General features: G+C 44.6%; 1 protein-coding gene across 3 annotated transcripts in view; it reads left to right on the forward strand.

Annotated features, from left to right (window-relative positions):
- Positions 1 to 16,904, forward strand: part of nhsa (Nance-Horan syndrome a (congenital cataracts and dental anomalies)) — a 54,414-nt gene extending 37,510 nt beyond the window's left edge. The window contains exons 2-9 of one of the 3 annotated variants that reach the window (XM_068318520.1): positions 4,879 to 5,031; positions 5,472 to 5,605; positions 6,164 to 6,226; positions 7,892 to 8,084; positions 9,756 to 9,887; positions 10,110 to 12,893; positions 13,395 to 13,518; positions 13,592 to 16,904. In XM_068318520.1, the coding sequence (XP_068174621.1) occupies positions 4,879 to 5,031; positions 5,472 to 5,605; positions 6,164 to 6,226; positions 7,892 to 8,084; positions 9,756 to 9,887; positions 10,110 to 12,893; positions 13,395 to 13,518; positions 13,592 to 14,204 (4,196 nt within the window). In that variant the 3' untranslated portion in view covers positions 14,205 to 16,904. Of the gene's footprint in view, positions 1 to 4,878; positions 5,032 to 5,471; positions 5,606 to 6,163; positions 6,227 to 6,991; positions 7,085 to 7,891; positions 8,085 to 9,755; positions 9,888 to 10,109; positions 12,894 to 13,394; positions 13,519 to 13,591 lie in introns of those variants that run through there. The other 2 variants (XM_068318521.1, XM_068318523.1) reach the window with 2 other exon arrangements.
- Positions 16,905 to 18,366: the final 1,462 nt, after the last annotated feature.

The following is an 18,366-nucleotide window of genomic DNA, read 5'->3' on the forward strand; positions in this document are numbered from 1 at the left end:
CTACAGGCAGCTGAGCTACCCCCTCATTCAAGGCCTCTGTGTTCCCAGCATTCCAAGCAGAGGTCACATAGCCCACCTGCTATCCCACTGCACACAGCTACAGGTGAGACCAGGGAGGCGTTTGAAAAGGTGTGCTGGTATGGACACGTAGAGAGGCAAGGAGCTCCAGTCACACGTTATTTCATCGATCATTCACCCCTGCATGCCTTAAAATGCATTTGTAATCATAATAAATCACATTGTTGCCTCAAAAACTGTTTGTTTTGATGGCAAATAAAGCAAGAGTCATGATAGGATGATATGTCCTTCTGTCATCCCCCAACCATAGAACAACAAGAGCACCAGTAGACCAGACGTCCTCTATTCCTCTGATGAGCTTTTATTCAAATCTTTGTTTTAGGTACATTCTGCAAAGGTGATGACAAACCCGTAGTCACCTTTGTCGGGCATTTCTTTTGCATACAAGAGACTGTTGATATTCCAGTCTGGTGCAAATCCAGATAACAATCCAGATCTGGTAGGTCAACACGTTTGTTTGTAGGGGTGACTTTTATTTAGCTGCTATACATTAAAAAGTTTAGCAGCTAAATAAAGCTGCTATGCTGGGGCCGTGTCTGTGAAAAATTACCTGATATACTATAATATTAATTGTGATTGATTATTAAAAGAAAGTCTTTGTTTTACACATTTACTGTGTAAGTTCTCTAATAAAGTTCTATCAAATATATACTTGTATTGATAAGTATCCTGGTATTTAAACAGCTGACTGGTTGCACTTGTAAACACACAGTTGAGTTATTTTACAGTTGTTGACAGCGGTTCCTTCAGACCTCGACTCTTTTATGGGTGTAAGCAGTCTTGGGCAGCAGCGACATCGCTAGGAGGAGGATATGTGCTCTCAGTGGATTATCGGGGAGACGTCATTATTATAGCCTGCAGGCTTTGGGTCTCTACTCTTTGTGTTTTACTAATCAGAGCTCAGAGGGACTTTCTCCAGCAGCTAACAGCAGACAGAAACCGATCCTCATTTTGGCTGGAGGTTTGTTTCCGTGAATTATTTGTCCATTTCAGGTGAGCTGCATTTTATTTTACTGTATATTGTGTGGCATTGTTGAGTGTGCTGAGAAGAATCTACATATTATTGTAGAATAATGCTTTTTAGATTTAGATGTGATTAATTATATCAGTTAATCCAATCACTGATGATGATAACTAGTACGGGAACACGGTAACATCCGAGCTATGTATTGACCCTCTTTCTCATCTTTGGACATTCCTCTGCATTGTCCTTGATCCTGCATCCTGGGTTCAGTGTTCATTGTTGTTTCAGTGGTTTGAACCAATACTCCTCTCTCCTTCAGCTACAGATTAGTGGTAGCTGAAGTCAGGGCCTGGTTAAACCATCTGTACCTAGCGCAGTGAGGGGACGGGGGGAGGAGTGTGAACAGATGTTCCAGGGGGTCAGTGTGGCAGTAGAGCTGAGGGACGTGGCTGGAAAGACATGATAGACACGGGATTAACAGTGATAGGACTGATGAGGAAACACTGAACGAATGTCTCTGAGTTCAGACCACACACCTCTGCCATGGCTCTAGGATGCTGTCTTGCAGTCACATCCCAAGGTACTGTGTAATTTACTGGATCTCTCATCGACCTGTGTGTACCGCCCATTTGTTATTGCTCTGAATGTGCAGCTCACAGTCCTACCTCAACCACAGCAGCTAGACAACGCTGCACTTTATTTAAGAGTTGTCACATGCGAGAGGTGATGAGAGAAAATGTTCTTGTGTTGCAATGATTTGGTTGTTTTGCTTCGTTGGGCAAGCTTATAGCATAGTGCAAATAGTTCCCGGCTGGAGAATCCTTCCAGGCAGACACTCAGTTGTTACATTTCCTGTTTCGTAAGTTTTGTTTTTGCAGAGCAAGCCTTTCAAAACCAATGTTTTTATCTTTTCTGCATTTTTATAATTTCACTTTATTTCTTGAGAACATCTTAGACACATCAACTGTCAGTCCACTTTAAGAAGTTCAGAAGAATTGCATCCTAATGAGGGGCATCTGAGTGTTTTCCCAAGCTGATGGCAAATTGTAGGTGTGTGTGGGTGTGAGGGGTTTGTCTTGGTCCCTGTCTGAGCCAACGCTGACTAAATTACAAGGCAGGGGTAGTCTGAGGATGCAAACTCCCCCCCCCCTCCCTTTCTTGGCCTGCGGGCCTGCTGGCAGGACTTATAGCAGTGAGGTTATAGGGAAATGATCCTTCTGCAGATGAAGAGGTAGAGGAGGGTTGATTGATGGGTGGTGTCAGGCTGTGGATAATATAGTGCTTCTTTTCACCCTCCAGGTAAAGTTCACAGGATGATTCTGGTTGGAAATAAGAATTAAGACGTGTGGAATGTGGCAAAACTTGAAAAAGAAAGTATTGTGGAGAATATATCGAACAGAGATTCTTTGAAAGTCTTGGATTTCTTCTCTGCTGAGACCAAATGGCTCATTTGGTCTGTTGCAGTCATACTAAAGATCACTCAGCCTGGAAGTGAGAGAAAATGAAACCTAGCAAGAGGTCAATGAGATGATTGAAGCCGAGTGTGTTTTCTTTGGCCTCATTCAGGCTAACAGCTGACTGTGGCGCTCCCATCAAAGGCTTTCCCCACATGTCTCCCCTCATGCAGGGTTGAACATGCACAACCTCACTCAACCAAAAGTCACACATTTGTCCAACGAGAAAGGAAGTACTGAAGGGTTTGTGGGACAAAATGGGGAAAGTCAACTGGACTCAGGACTGGAGACAGTCGGTGTTCTAGTTGTTGTTATTGTCAGATGGGTTTTCTGTTTGTTGGAGATGTTAAGGGTGTCAGAGCGGGGCCAATAGTTCAGCTCTCAGCAGGGAGCCAAAGAGGAAAGGCTGACAAACACGTCACTGGGTTCATATCTAACACATCACTGGTGACGTATCATGTCGCAGCTCATAGCACAATTTGCTGTTGCATTTCAGTTGAATTTTCACTTGTGTGCTGGGTGATAAATGCAGAAATAACTGAAGTTAGTAACACAACATGAGGCATGAAAAGATGATCAACTATCTACTTAGACATTTGGGAAATGTGCATTTAAGAGGAGGTTTTTTCTCATTAAATTAATTATCTCTAGCCCTGTGAAGAGCACATGAGCAATGTGAAGTGTGATAAAATATTGTAAAGAATCTAGAAAAGTAGAGCTGCTGCGAATGCATACATCTGCTGTTTGATAGGCTCACCACTAGCACCCGACGTGGAGAAGAGACAGAACACAGGGCATGTTTCAGGTCAGTGGGGTCACAGCCGAGGGCTTTGAGGTCACTGGGGTGTTTTTATGGAAAACGTCAAGTTGTCTCCAGGTGGTAGATAAACACACTGCCTCTCCTGGGGATTGCATGCATGCCACTGTGAAAGGCTTCACAGTCATTGTGCTTCTACAAAACCACTTACCATATGGAGTTTGAGCAACCACAGGCTGAACTTCAGTGTGGCACTGCCCTTTTTCCCCCTGACCACTGGTAGCTGTGATCAGCAGCTGAATAATGTCTTGTTTTAATGAAATAGAATCAAATCTAGCTTCTAGCTGAAGTACAAAGCAAACGTGGAGCGTGCTCAGACAAAGCTGCCATTCTAGCAGAGGAGGAGAGTGTTTCAGTAATACTGTCGGATAAAGGACCAGCAGTCAGGAAGGGAAGACTGATGAGTTGTCTTCCCACAGAAAGTGTTAGAGAAAGTGTAGGTTTTTCTTGGATTCTCCAGACGAGACTCCTGTGTTTATGATGGTGACTACACATACACACACTCACACTCTAATGACTGTTCCTCCCTTCTGCTTATATTGCAAGTAGTTAACACACAGTTAATTAGCAGTAACACAAATGTCAACAACTCCTGGGCAATTAGCACTTTTGCTGAAAACTAAGATTTGTTTCTTTGTGTTTTGATTTTTACCTTCACACTGCAGCATTTTTGAAGTGATCTTCGCACACAAATACAAAAACAGATGAATACGCTGCAGTGTGTACGCCAGGTCAGACTCTGATAAAACAACTTTACAAAATCAACAGCACACACAGTATGATCTCATAGTGCATCAAGTACACACTGGAGTAGCGTTAATGAACTCAACAGTATGCACTACAAGCACCATTGTCTTTCTGTTGCTATGAATAAGCATAACAACTTCCTGCCCTCGTTTAACATCTGCATGTATTGTGATGAACCTGTGTAACATGAGGATGTGTGAGGGAGCAGGCAGATTAGTCGAGGTACAGGTCAGTGTTTAGAGGATGAACGTCACAGCGCCAGGTTACATTCAAATCTATTGTGTGGCTACAGCTAATAGCATGACGTTAGTAAACATGCTGTTGTTCCACCAGCGTCGGTTGACTTTATCCTTCTCTTTCTCGTATTACTGTTCTAACATGAGACTTTTATTTTTGGATCTGGGATCCCAGTAGATTTTTGAAGCTCAGCTGCTCTCATGGCACCACATTGTCTCTAATAGAAAGCTCATGAGTTACATTCATCTGAGATGATGTGGTTCAACTTAATTATCTTTACCAATGAGTCACCACAAACATCTCAGAGTGGAAATTTAAAGGCCTCCTTAGCAAAACCTGTGGGGCTCAGTAGGCTGCCTCAAGATCCTTTTCATGACATTTTTTAGCAAGCCCAGTATTTCAGCTGATCTAGCTGATCTCAAGAGTAAAAATACAGTACAGAGCCATTACCAGAGCAACATTACTTAAATAAAGCTATGAAAATATGTGTTTGCATTTTTCATTTTCCACTTCTTGTTTGTTATCGCCGTTGGTGTTCCTTCAGCGGTCGTCTGACCCAGTTGTCTGCCTCTCTCTGACAGCGGTGTCTAACCTTGATGTGGAGAGTAAGCTGACAGCACATTATCAAGCTCCCTGGCACCAGCAGAGAAACATTTTCTACCCATCCACACGGCCAGCATGTGTAGAAGAGCTCCACAGGCAAACCAATGTCAGCCTGTGGGCCCAGCACCGAGGTGAGGCCCATCGTTCACTCACTGTGACCACAGCACAGGAAATCCAAACAGTTGCTATAAAGTTGGTGTTCACACACTCTCTGTCCTAATGAGCTCAGACATTTGTAGTTGAGATTTTTGCTGCGAAACCTAATTTATTTAAATAGTCACCACTGGGATAGATGCGTCCAATCAGAAGGGGCCTGATCTTCTTCCTGGAGCCTGTCATTCTGGGATCAGTCTGCCCTCTGCTGGACTGTTGCTGTAAGTACCTCCTGGTAGTTACAGGAGGTAGTTGGTCAAAAGAGTTGGTCATGACTTGATGACTCTATGGGCCTAAAAACACAATAGTAATCAGCTTCTCTGAGTCAATGTTTTATCAAGCAGCAGAAAGGCAGTTAAAATGTTCAACTCATATTTAGTGTGGATGTCTTTAGTGATTCACAAGATTCTTGTTGCAGACCACGAAAGAAGACGATCAGACTGCAGGGAGCGGAGAGTAACGATATCGATCCCCGCATTACCCCCAATGCCGCTGTACCCCTCCCCAAATGTCTCCCAGAGCCGAGAGAAGAGGGGCGTAACCTTGACAACGGTGAGATGACCGACATCTTAGTGTTTTCAGATTCTAACAGCTTTTCCTCCACATGTTGAACTTCATCATCTGATGGTCCGGAAGTTAGGAGGTAGTTGAAGCAGGTCCTACATGTGGAGCCAACAGTCCTTAGTTATTTGTTTTATATAAATATAAACTGATCAAATATTCAAACTGTTTCTCCTTTATCTTACTGTTTTAACCACAAAATATGTAATAGAGTTAAACTGAATTAGGTGAGTTCATTTTTTTGTGTTTTTTTATTTGATAAATTGGATCAAATGTATGTGTGTGTGTGTGTGTGTGTGTTTGTGTGTGTGTGTGTGTGTGTGTGTGTGTGTGTGTGTGTGTGTGTGTGTGTGTGTGTGTGTGCTGAAAACGCTTGTTTATATTCAGTTAGTTCACATTTAAGTTTTGTCACATTAAGAATAAAGTTGCGTTAAAGTTTCTTTGATTGTCATCCTACCCATGTTTACCCAGCCCACATGTCCCACATTGTCGTTTGTTATGTTTCCGTTTTTCAGTTTTTGTGTTCTTTTGTTTTCACCCCGTGTTTAGTTTGAATCCACACGCTCCTCATCCCCTACTGAATGTTGCCGGTTCTCTCCCTGGAGCAGAAAGGTAGTGGTCCCTCCATCCCTCCGTCCCTCCTGACTCCTGAGTACACCTTTTCACACCTCACTAAACATCACCTGTTCTCTTTTGTCTGACTTGCAACCTACACAATGATCCTCTTTTGAAATGCATGCCCTCCTAATGCAGCTGGTCTCTGCCAGCTTTAGTATTTTTTGACTACATGTTTGTTGTGAAACTGAAGCGTCACGTCAGAGGTTCATCCACACGGACTCGTCAAACCTTTAGGGCCAAAGACAGTTGCTGTTGTTTGGGGTTGACGTGAAAAACAGACTTTAAGTGTGCAGGATGTGAGGAATGTGTGTGTGAGAACCACAGGCACAGCAGTCGGTGTCCTATTGATGAAAGGGCCAACTTCTGGGAGCTTGCCATTACCCATGATCCATCTGTGCGGTGGTTTCCCCCGTGCGCCCTTTCGTGAGAGAGCTAATAGTTTCTCTCTGTGTGGTGCTTTAACACTGAATATTTGGTTCTTAATTCAGGCCATGAGACAGAAATAAGCCCGATCTCAGAGGCAGACGCCAAACACTGTCTTCTATTCTTTCTTTTTCCACTCATCATTCCTCTCAGAATCGCTCCTAAAAATGCCTCTGTGTGTCCAAATCAGCTGTAAAGGCTGCTCTTTTGATTTTTTTCATCTAGTTGAGAGAAATCTCCAAGGAAACCAGTTTCTTTTGTGACTCGGGTTTTGTCAGTGTCTCATTGGTCTGCTGAGAACAGAGAGCACAAAGGCTCGTAGCTGGCTTTAAATGGGGGTGGAAGGTTGTTGGGTCTGTGGAAGTGGGAACCAGTTTAGCCAGGGAATCACTCCCAGTTTCATATGTGGCTCTGTAAAGGACTCTCGAGGTAAGAGCTGAGTTGTTGAAGTTTGCTTATCATGGAGATAAAACTCTTCAGGGTTCCGCAGTGTTTAATTTTGAAAGTTTGAGGTAGAGGATGGGGGAGTTATAGAGGATCCGAGGGGAGGACCATATCCATGCCTGGAATGCTGCAGTGAAACATTTCCTCTGAAATATTTCTGTAGCGTTGTTTTCATACAGCAGACTCATGTCTGTGGTTCGGTGCCACAGATTGTCAGACCGTGACCTGATGAGCAAACGCAAGTTTTGTGACTAGAGATAAGTGTTTACAGCGTTTGTTACGTTACTGCCAAAGGCTGTAGCTGCTGAGGGAGGGAGACGCCTTAGTCTAAAGGCAGAATTAATATTTATCTCCACGTGTGCTGAACCATGTGTTTAATTGCTCTGTTTTTCTACGATCCCAGACAGTCAGGGTGTCTTAACTGTTTTCCAGATCCTCCTGAAGTCCGTTGGATTAACTTTTTTCGCATGAAACCAACTGAGTTGTTTGTCTCTGTGTCTTCCTTTCTCTTCCGTAAAGCATGCTTTTTGTTTTGAATCTTTGACTACAACATGAAACTGAACTCCTGGAAGGGGGGGTTGAGGTGTTTTGTCACTGCTCTGTGGTTTCATAAGATGCTAATCCTCACATATATCCTTCATGTCTTTCTCAGAGTATCATGTGTACTTCACTTCACTCGGCACATCATGCTGCAGGAATGGAGTTTGATCATTCTTAACCCTTCTGTACCATTTCTCATGTAATGCCACCTAACCTCAACACCCTAACCATGCAAATATCCATCTGTTGCAGGCTGCGCCCTCTGACCCAGACACTGACGGGGTGGCTATAGGTCACTGGTCTAAGTTTCCCATCCCTAACATCCCCACCACCCTGGACAAGCAGACTAACTGGTCTAAAGCCCTGCCGCTGCCCACCCCAGAAGAGAGAATGAAAAGCAATTCCCAAGTCATCAACTCATGTGTCATCCCCATTAATGTGACCGGTAATTGAAAGCATTCTCTGTTTTATATCATAATCCACTTATTATAACATGAATTAGATGTGGCACAGATTTCTTAAACTGCTTTGTTATTCTTTCCCATAGCGGTTTCAGCTGTTTCTAACTCTTCTTTAACTAAAGAAAAGATTGGCATTTGGGGACAGACTCTTATTTGTTTCATTCCCTACAGAGACATGGGGAGATTAATGAAACACAACTATAACTGAGGTCACAGGAGGAGACTTTTAAGCACAGGGGAAACGTTCAGCTTGTTCTGTTCAAAAGTGTCGAACCCAAACTGAGCACAGACGTATGAATTAACCTCAAACGAAGTCACAGTTATGACCCAGCTCATGCCGGGAAAAGACAAAAACGTGGTTTCATTTGTTTTAAGGTGTGGTAAAGAACAGACAAAGAGGTACTATTTCAAGTTAATAAAATAACAGAAAACCAAAGGCCAACTTACAGACCTAGAGCTACAGGTTTTAAAAAAGAACTGGTTGGCTTCTCACATAAAATACAAACTGCAAAGCAATACCTTAGCGACTTGCATGTTTAAAGAAAGAGGAAGCGTACATCCAATCCAGTTAGATCACAGAACCACCCCAGTCTCCTGGTGTCTCTAGTGTCTCACAGCTCAAACACAACAGCTCAGATGTGTAAACTGAGGACTAAATCAAGGGAAGTCAATCTGCAGATAAATATTTAGGTACAGACATCGACTTTAAAAAGCTAGGTTTGCCGTGTTTTCCTGTTTCCAGTCTAACCAATAGGCGCTGCAGCCACCTTCACATAATGTACACAGACCTGAGGGTGGCATCAATCTAATCTAGTGTTTGTTTGACTGTTGCTATTTAAGCTAACAGATGTAAGAAGTTTCCAAACACACAGCTGCTGTCTTTGCTGACATTTGGTTCTCCCTGTTAAAACTGTACAGACGTGTTGAGTTTTCTTCATTCTCATCTGTCATTACAAAAAATCACTTTTGCACAGATTTAGTAAATTATGCATTGATGAACACTTCTCTGTATGAAAGGCATTCATGTTCTTGCAGAGAATCGCGCTCAGTGTGCAAGTCATGTTCTGTGGCTAGTTAACCCTCTCATTCTTTAAAGCTTCGTGCATGTGATTGTGAGGCAAAGTGAGATGAATGCCAATTAGTTTTTTTGTTTGTTTGTTTTTTCAAATTGTTTAAAAGCCTCACACAGAGCCTTGTTGCTTTGCTCCCAGTGACTCAGAGGAAGAGTTATGATCCTCCTTTGGCTGAATCAGGGACAGTTTAGGGGGAAATGTACATTGTAAGTCAAGTCCAGGGATTGCTATGGTGTTTAACGTTATCACATGACAGTCATGTTGTGTGGAGGAGGAGAGGCAGGAAAGTAAGGAGGAAACACAAAGCTGTAGCAGTAAACAAGATTTTTCCTGCAGTTCAGGTTCCTCGCATTTTCTTTTGGTTAATACATTCCACTAGTTCTTTTTTATTTCTTTACTCCACTTTCATAATGTGACAGCTCAACATTGTAATCCAACAAAGTTTACTGTGCTCAGATAATAATCAGATAACCACTCAGATCGCTGGGGATATTCTTCACCATACAGCATGACAGTTAAAGAAGGGACGACTGCAGCAGCCACCAGACAAAGATTCTTCACAAGTCCCTTCTCCTTTTGCAGGGGTCGGCTTTGACAGAGATGCTAGTGTGCGCTGCTCTCTAGTTCACTCACAGTCTGCGCTTCAGAGGAGGAGGAAGCTGAGGAGACGGAGGACAGTCGCCGGCATTCCAAGACAGGTGCACCAAGATCTAGGTATGGAACTTATTGTGGCGTACTCTTGTGAGACTCTCCCTGTAGACAAACACACAGCTTCTCATCCTAGTAATAGTATATTACATGATTTGTCGTAGTCTACATCAACATACCAAAGAAAAGATCAGCTTCAAACAACGACAGCATAAATACGTCACGCATTCTTGGGTGATTACTTTTATTAGCCAGCAGTCGACATGTGTGTTTTGTTGTTGTCCTCAGACTCTGATGACTCTCCCGGCTCCAGAGAGCGGACGGTGATCGTTCATGCCAGTCTTGACATCACTCCCTCCAGCGAGGCTCTGGGCCATCTCAGCACCAGAGACTCCGGCTGTCAGACAGAAGACTTTTTGATCTCAGGAGCGCCATCTAGAAGAAGGATTCGAGCCCAGAGAGGCCAGGGACTCTCCTTTTCTCTTTCCTATTCCGCCGGCAACATCTCGTGTCTGCCGGACAGCGCTGCCACAACGTTCGCCTCCTCAGTGGACGCACACCTGCGCTCCCGGAGTCTCCCTCGAGACGGGAATCGGATAATGGACAACGGACGTGACGACAGCGACAATGAGATTTCCCACTTTGACACTGGCGAGTTCCTGTCTGGACCCGGGGAGTTGATTCTTAAAGATGAAGAGAGCACAGATGACCAGGCCATGTCTGAGCTCCAGTTGGGCCTGAATTATAAGCAGCTGTCCGAGAGCCCAGAGTGCAGCTGGATGGAACGCACCCGATCCCAGCTACCAAGGAGCGCCGACATGGGCAGCTGTGAGATCTCCTCCAGCTCAGACACCTTCAGCAGCCCCGTCCACTCCGTCTCAGCCACAGGGGTGCTGGGGGGCCACGTGGACCATAAGGATGACCACCAGTCTTCCAGTGGTAACTGGAGCGGGAGCAGCTCCACCTGCCCCTCTCAGACCTCAGAAACAATCCCTCTAGCAGCCTCCCCGCCGCTGACGGGATCGTCCCACTGTGACTCTGAGCTCTCCCTGAACACCACCACCCACCCCAGCGATGACCACACCAGCTTCACGCTGGACCAGTACCAGGGTCTCAGAGCGCAGCGGACGGGCTCCTTCTCCTCCACAGCTATGGATATATTAGAGGAAGCAGGGGTCAGCACTCCCATAGAGGGGGAGTGGGGGTACCCCCACCCGGATCCTCCACGCCCGCAGGACTTCAGCCCTGAGCCAAGCAGAGAGGCGGAGAGCAGCCTGGGCTGCCCCAGCTTCACCAGCATGGCCACCTGTGAGAGCAGCTTCTCCGACAAACCCCCGTCAGAGAAAGCCGACAGCGTCTCCCATTACTCTGTGGACACCGAGGGCTACTACACCTCCATGCACTTTGACTGTGGGCTGAAGGGCAGCAAAAGCTTCACTTATAACTATGCAGAGCCCGGGTCTGATTGCGGCCTATCTGAAGTGAGTAGTCACGTGACTCTGGGAAGAAACTGCCTCTCATTAAGGAAGCAGAAGGTGAAGCCGTGTCCACCTAAGAGAAGTTCATCCTTAAGAAAAATATGCAGCGAGGGAAACATCCCCGACAAGACAGAACCAAAGATTTCATGTGGCCAGCAACTCCCAAGGTCTTCCAAGGAGAGGAACCTAAAGCTTGCTTTGTCTGGTTCTCCTGCTCATTTAGAAAACTCTTCTCCCCTCGCAGTTTGGGGGGTGGAAGACTCAGACCTACCTGATTTAGGTGTGTTTAGCTCCACAGAGGCTCATTCCTTTAAGGATGAAGGGGTTGTACAGTCAGACTATGCAGATCTGTGGTTGCTGAACGATTTGAAATCCAACGACCCGTATCGATCTTTGTCGAACTCCAGCACAGCAACAGGTACGACTGTTATTGAATGCATTAAGTCACAGGAAAGCTGCGAGTCTCAGACGTCCCAGTCGGGCTCCAGAGCAACCACCCCCTCACTGCCATCAGTGGAGGGAGACTTCAAGCTAACGTCTCCAGAGAAGCTGGCCGGCCTGGCCAGCCCGTCCAGCGGGTACTCCAGTCAGTCCGAAACGCCCACCTCATCTTTCCCCTCTGCCTTCTTTCCTGGACCGCTGTCACCATCCAGTGGAAAGAAGAAGCCCAAAGTCCCCGAGAGGAAGTCGTCCCTCTCCTCACTGTCACTGCAGTCAGTCTCGTGTAGGGATGGAACCGCCTCCAAACGAGACCTGGAGCTGCCAATAATTCCTCCTTCACACCTCAACTTAGGTGCTCTCCAGAATGTCGCTAACAAAGCCTCAGCTTTCAGGACCCACATTCAGAACCTGCACCAAAATAAGTATAAAGCAGCAGCATCAACCAAAGCTGTAGCCCCACCGAGCTCACATTCGTTTAATGTCCATTCAATGTCCATCACGCCTGCGGAGCTGAGCTCAGTGCAACTCAGATCTGTCAGTAAGGATCACGAAGGAAGTCAGGAGGACAGAACAGCTTCCACGCGTCTCAATGTGGACATCATCAGCACACTTTCTGGTAGCAAATCCTTCGAGTTCAAGAGTCCTCTGTTACGCAACTCACATCAACATCACACATCCTCAGAGGGCTCGTCCGAGTCCATGTTTACCTCAAATGAAGAGCTGGCAGATGGTGAGCCAACGTCTCAGTGTGAACAGTGGACCAATCAGGACAGAGAAGCTCCTGGTGAGAATAAGACAGCTTTCATGCCACAATCAGAGCCATTGTTAGACATCCCAGAGAACTCCACTGGTCAAGAAGGAGAGTCTCCAGGAACACCAGAGCCTTCCCAGCAGCAAACACCTGAGCCATCTCAAGAAGAGCCATTTGAGACTGAACCGTTCCTCTCTGACCAGAACAGCTCACCAAAAAAGCCCAGCAGACCTCATGAAGCGCCTGCTACTGACAGACAATCAGAGATGTTGAGTTCAATTAGCAATGAGAGCATCCCAGAGGCAGAAACGTCCAGTGAGTCCTCAGGTGTTTCAGCTCAAAGCAGCTCCCAGGACGGCCAGGAGGAGTCCACAGCAGAGACAGAGGACTGCTTCAGTAAAGGTAGATTAATGGTTCTGCTCTTGTAACAGGTCAATTCACACAACCCTCCAGGTTCTGGATACCTGAGGATGTGGTAGCTTGCTTCTAAGAATCATAGCCAAGTCCCTCCCTGGGTTTAAACTCAGTGTCACTGCCTTCCACTGTGTGAAATATAACAAACAGGCCGATATCGTGTGATGTACTGGGGCAATTCATCAGTGTTCGTTAAAGTTGTAGAATGCGCTGAATGTAGAGCAGCAGATTTGTTTCACTGCACCAGGAAATGTTCATGATTGAATTAACAAATGTGAAAGAAAAATTACATCTTGTCCCTTCATACCAGTCTTTAAAAAAAAAGAAAAATCATTCAAGGATTTGCATACAAGTAAGTATGTTGCGTAGCAATGAGCTGAAGGACTTTTAGTCATTTTTGGGGAAAAGGAACTTAAATTTAAGACTTAAAAAGAATCTTGTTTTCGATGATCAGCAATGAAAGTGACTACAAGTCATTCCTCTCTGCAGACTTTCCATCAACTGATAATGACGTGTCCACGCTGAGCAGAGAGTTAAAGCCGGAGGACGACAGTGTGTTTCTGTCACCCACTAAATCTCGCACCACTGAGGATCTGTTTGCTATGATACACAGGTGAGCAGTCCTACTGGAGTCTCTTTATGTTTTATCTACATTTAGATTCTCAACTGCATTTCTTCATCTTCAGGTCTAAAAGGAAAGTGTTGGGCAGGAAAGATTCTGCTGAGCTTGGCGTGAGGAACCGCCTCGGTGCTGCGTCAGGGAACACACCACCCAGCAGCACCGTGAGCTCCCCGGTCTCCACAGCGACCCCACCAGGCTCGCAGAGAGTCACCGGGTCCATCTACAGAAACGCAAAGAAGTCCAGCACCTCCAACGAGGAGTTCAAACTGCTGCTGCTCAAAAAGGGCAGCCGCTCTGACTCCAGCTACCGCATGTCCGCTACGGAGATTCTTAAAAGCCCCATCACTCCTAAACCTCCTGGAGACTCCCCGGCAGAGTCTCCCAGACAGCACGAAGACTCTGCATCCCCCCTGCAACAACAGCAGCATCCATCTGGACCAGATCCGCTCTCCAGCCCCTACCCCAAAGCCAATGCTGAGGGCTTCTCTCCAAAATCCTTCCCCTCCTCCGCTGCTTCCAGGCAAGGCCGCTCCAGGATCCCCCCGCCCGCCAACAGCAGCCGCTACGGCATGCGCAGCAGACTCTTCTCCGCGCCCATGCAAGCCATCTCAGAGGGCGAGACGGAGAACTCAGATGGAAGTCCTCATGACGATCGCTCCTCACAAAGCTCCACATAGAAAACAGAGCTATGAAATTATTTTGATAGTGCACAAAAAAAACTCAAATGGATCAGAATGAGTTCGTACTGTCAAGCTATTTTATTAATATGATGAATTTACTAATTGTGGCAGAGTTTAACGCTGTCTCCTTCAGGTGTGTGGTTACTGTCACCTGTGTTCAAAGCTGTTTTATACATAGAGTGTGTATAAATTTTATCCTGATAGAACACTTAACCCTAGAAAGAGGGACCCAGACATGCATTCTGTAGAAACAATAGGAACACATAGCAGTGATGAGCTTAACATTAGTTCAACCTTTCATGGTTTCAAAACCCTATAATTACTAGTTAGTGGCACGGTGTCCTGATCCACACTCCACTGGTTGCCTTCCTTCAGCCCTGATACAGAATTGTCACAGTTCTACTCTCAGATTATCTTTAGAATAAAAAAACCAGTTTTTTAACCTCTTGTAAGAATAGAGAAGTACATTAGATTAACTGTATGTATTCTGTGAATACCTATGCAATCAGACACACATTTTTGCATCTCTTGAAGCCAGTTATGCAGATTATTTTGAATCCAGCACACCACAACATCAGGGCTAACACTGTGAGAAACAGTGGAAATAAATGTGAAGCCTCAATGCATCGGTTCATATTGACATTATTTTATATATTTCACTCAGCCATTTCAACAACATGTATTGTAAATTGTGTCAGAGGTTACAGAATCTAGCATTTTTTAAAATTCTCATGCAATAAGAAGAATAACTAGAGGTGAGAGAGGAAACGTCAAAGCCAGGCACTCGTGACAAGAGACAGAAATTGCAGGTTGGTAGATACAAAGTTGGAGGTTGTGAAACAGAAGATGTTTGTGAGAACAAAGAGGGCATGTGTGTTTTAAAATAAATGTAACAATGGTCTTTTCTGGTTTGCTGACTTGATGTGAATGAAGTGATTTGTTGAAAGAGGCATGTGGAAAGTGTTCAGTAGGATCTAATACTGTATGCCTTATTTTACTCAGTATGTGACAAAGCAGCTAGGGTCTCAGCAAGTGTCTGTGAGATGATTGGGTTCGGATAGAGGCTGTGGGGTTAAATACAGAGCAAGTTCTGGATTTAGCAAAACGGCATTTAGTGCTTCATTTTTGGTTTGGTTTTGTTTTTTTACAATTCATTCATTCATTCATTCATTTTCCAACCCGCTTAATCCGCCAACGCAGGTCGCGGGGTAGCCAGTGCCTATCCTGGCAGTCTCAGGGCGTGAGGCGGGGGACACTCCGGGCACGACGCCAGTGTACCACGGAGCCACACAGAAACAAACAATCATTCACACACACACTCACTCCTATGGTCAATTTGGGACCGGCCAATCAACCTGAAGCGCATGCTTTTGGAGGTGGGAGGAAGCCGGAGAACCCGGAGAGAACCCACGCAGACACGGGGAGAGCATGCGAACTCCGCACAGAGCGGGACTCGAACCCGGGTCCGCCGTGTTGTGAGGCGGCAGCGCTAACCACTGCGCCACCGTGCCGCCCCGTTTTTTTACAAATGCTTTTTTATTTTATTCAACTTCGACAGTCTCGCAACAAACAAAATCTATTTATTTTTTTATACCTGGAAATCTCCCTGCTATGGTTTATACCTCTACGTAAACGACAACTGAATTTTTAAATGGCTGTGTGTAATGAAATGCTGATAGTGTCGATAACATATTTTTACTCAGATGCCGATTTTGCCTGTAAGAGACTAACTTTAATTCTTATTTCAGACACTGGTTGCAGAAACAAATAGGAGAGCAACAACATAATGTCATGAAAGGATGGCACTAACTGTCATAAGCTACAAATGAGGTTTTAGTTGTAACCCTGGCCCTTTGAGTCCCATATAGTCACCATCATGCCAAGTATATGGTGTCACTGCAATAATGGTACTCTGTTATAACTCTAATAACTATTATGCAAAGTGATCACAGTCCGTAGAGCCATACTGCCCTATGGAAGACTGTTCATCCCTACATACTGTAAATAAATTTTGGCCTAAGTGGTTCTCTGTACTAAAGCAATGTCACATAACAGGGTACACCAAGGGTTATGTCTGTAAACCATCATTCCAACCTTTGTATTTCTTATATTTTTTATTTTTGCACTGATACAGTGATGTTTGTGAAGTTCCATTTGTCTCTTGCTGTACCTGGAGAGATGTTGTCGATCTTTACGTGGAGCTGTTTGACTTTCCTTCAATAATATCCACTCTGAGTACACTCATGAGTGGAATAGAAGCTTCTGCCAAAGGCTAGAACATGCACATACTTATGGCGCCAGACTATTTTTCTCCTCTCTACTTGACTGAAGCATTCGTGAAAACAACACTAAAGAGGATTTACAGTGTGGTGTGTGGTACTAGTTGCATTTCACTCCAGATCACCCTCCATAGGTATCCACTTTGTATTTTTGTATAAACTTGTAAATACAATGACTTTTGGAACTGTGTCAGCGGTTGTTGAATCGTTTCTTTATGTTAAAAAATGTTTCAAAGTTTACATTCATTTCAAACCTTTGTATATTTTTGAGCTGTGGAACACTTGTCTTGTATTTATTTTTTATTAAGTATTGTGGAAATCCCATAGTAAATCCTATCAAAGCTGAGTTCTGCAGCAGCACCACAGGCTGTTTAGAAAATGTGTTAAAATAGACAAATAAATGTGACTGCTTTGACAACGGCTCTGTGTCAGTGATGGGCATTGCTCTTAGGCTGAGGCTGTCAGACGGTGTGCCAAGTGTGAAGAGAACATCCCATGTGTTCTTACTGACAGGAGATACGCACCTGTGAGTGTGTCACTGAAGGATCTCCATTACCATCCTTACCTGTATTGCACTGTTTTGCACCTGGAGTAATTTTACACTCGTAAAATAACTCCAGCTGGTGACTAAATGATTAAACCCCATCAGAAATTTCACTCACCTCCAATAAATTGTCCAGTACCAGCACCATAAGGCTTCAGAATACGAATGACAACCTGACAAGTCTAATTTACATGTTGATAGTTTTCATCTGAAGTAAAGACAACACAGAGACCACTGAGTGTGTCTGTGTGTACTCATTACTCATTGAAGTACATTAATGCCTACCCCAACCCTCCCATCCCTCCCCAGAATCCCTGTGATCTTCACAGGATGATGACATACACCTAAAAAATGAAGTCTCAAACAGATTCTTCATACTGAATTGTAGTAATTAAGTATTTTTACGTTACCTAAGTAGTTCCATCCTGCCTTACCTGTGTGTGTTTCTCTCAAGTTAGGATCAGAATTCACGTGGCTGCAGTGTCAGCTGTCTAATGGACCTCACAGAATAAAGGAGTTAGTAGAAATAAAACATTCATTTTCCTGAACAGCTGAATAAATGGGAAATTAATCTGGAAAAAGTTTTACCAAAGAATTACCAAAGCTAATTGATACCTATAGCACCAGTGGCGGGCTGTGCATTTCACACCTAGGCCTTCAGTGATTTTCTACATAGTCAAACTTGAATAAATGCATCGCATAATAACGTAAGCGGCTCCCACCGCTGCCACCAATGTAGCATTCAGGACTGAGGTGTGTATAACTTCTCTCAAATGTGACAAACCATCACTTCTGAAGAGGCGTCAGCCCTACTCCTTTTGTCACTCGGGCAGAAGAACTCCACGGCTACACCTTTTATAGATGTCACACAACTAAGTCACAGAAACAAAGCGACTGTAATGATTATCATTTATGACACCACAAACAAAATACAGAAATACACTAACACACTGCTATATGTTGCATCACTTCTATCGTGTATGAAACGGGCTATTTTGCAGCAGTGACAGCGTTATATGAAAAATTAAATAAAATGCTCGTACTCACCAATGCAAGTGTTCAAACAGGCTTATTTCAACACAAAATCCATTATCCTTTCTTTCCTCAAGAACACTCCATTAGCTATTTTAGGTTAGCTAGAACAGGTTAGCTAGAACAGATGAGCTAGAACAGGTTACTTAGAACAGGTTAGCTCGTTCAGGGATTGGACCCTCCTCTCACTAGAGCTTCTCTTCAAATGTGCGTCTGCACCTTCTCAGAGTGAGCGTCCAAACACAGGACACGTACATGTCAGGACAACGTGGGCTAGCTAGCAGGTCCTAGAAGGCCAACTTGC

This window comes from Antennarius striatus, chromosome 7, assembly GCF_040054535.1.
Source record: "Antennarius striatus isolate MH-2024 chromosome 7, ASM4005453v1, whole genome shotgun sequence".
Taxonomy (NCBI): domain Eukaryota; kingdom Metazoa; phylum Chordata; class Actinopteri; order Lophiiformes; family Antennariidae; genus Antennarius; species Antennarius striatus.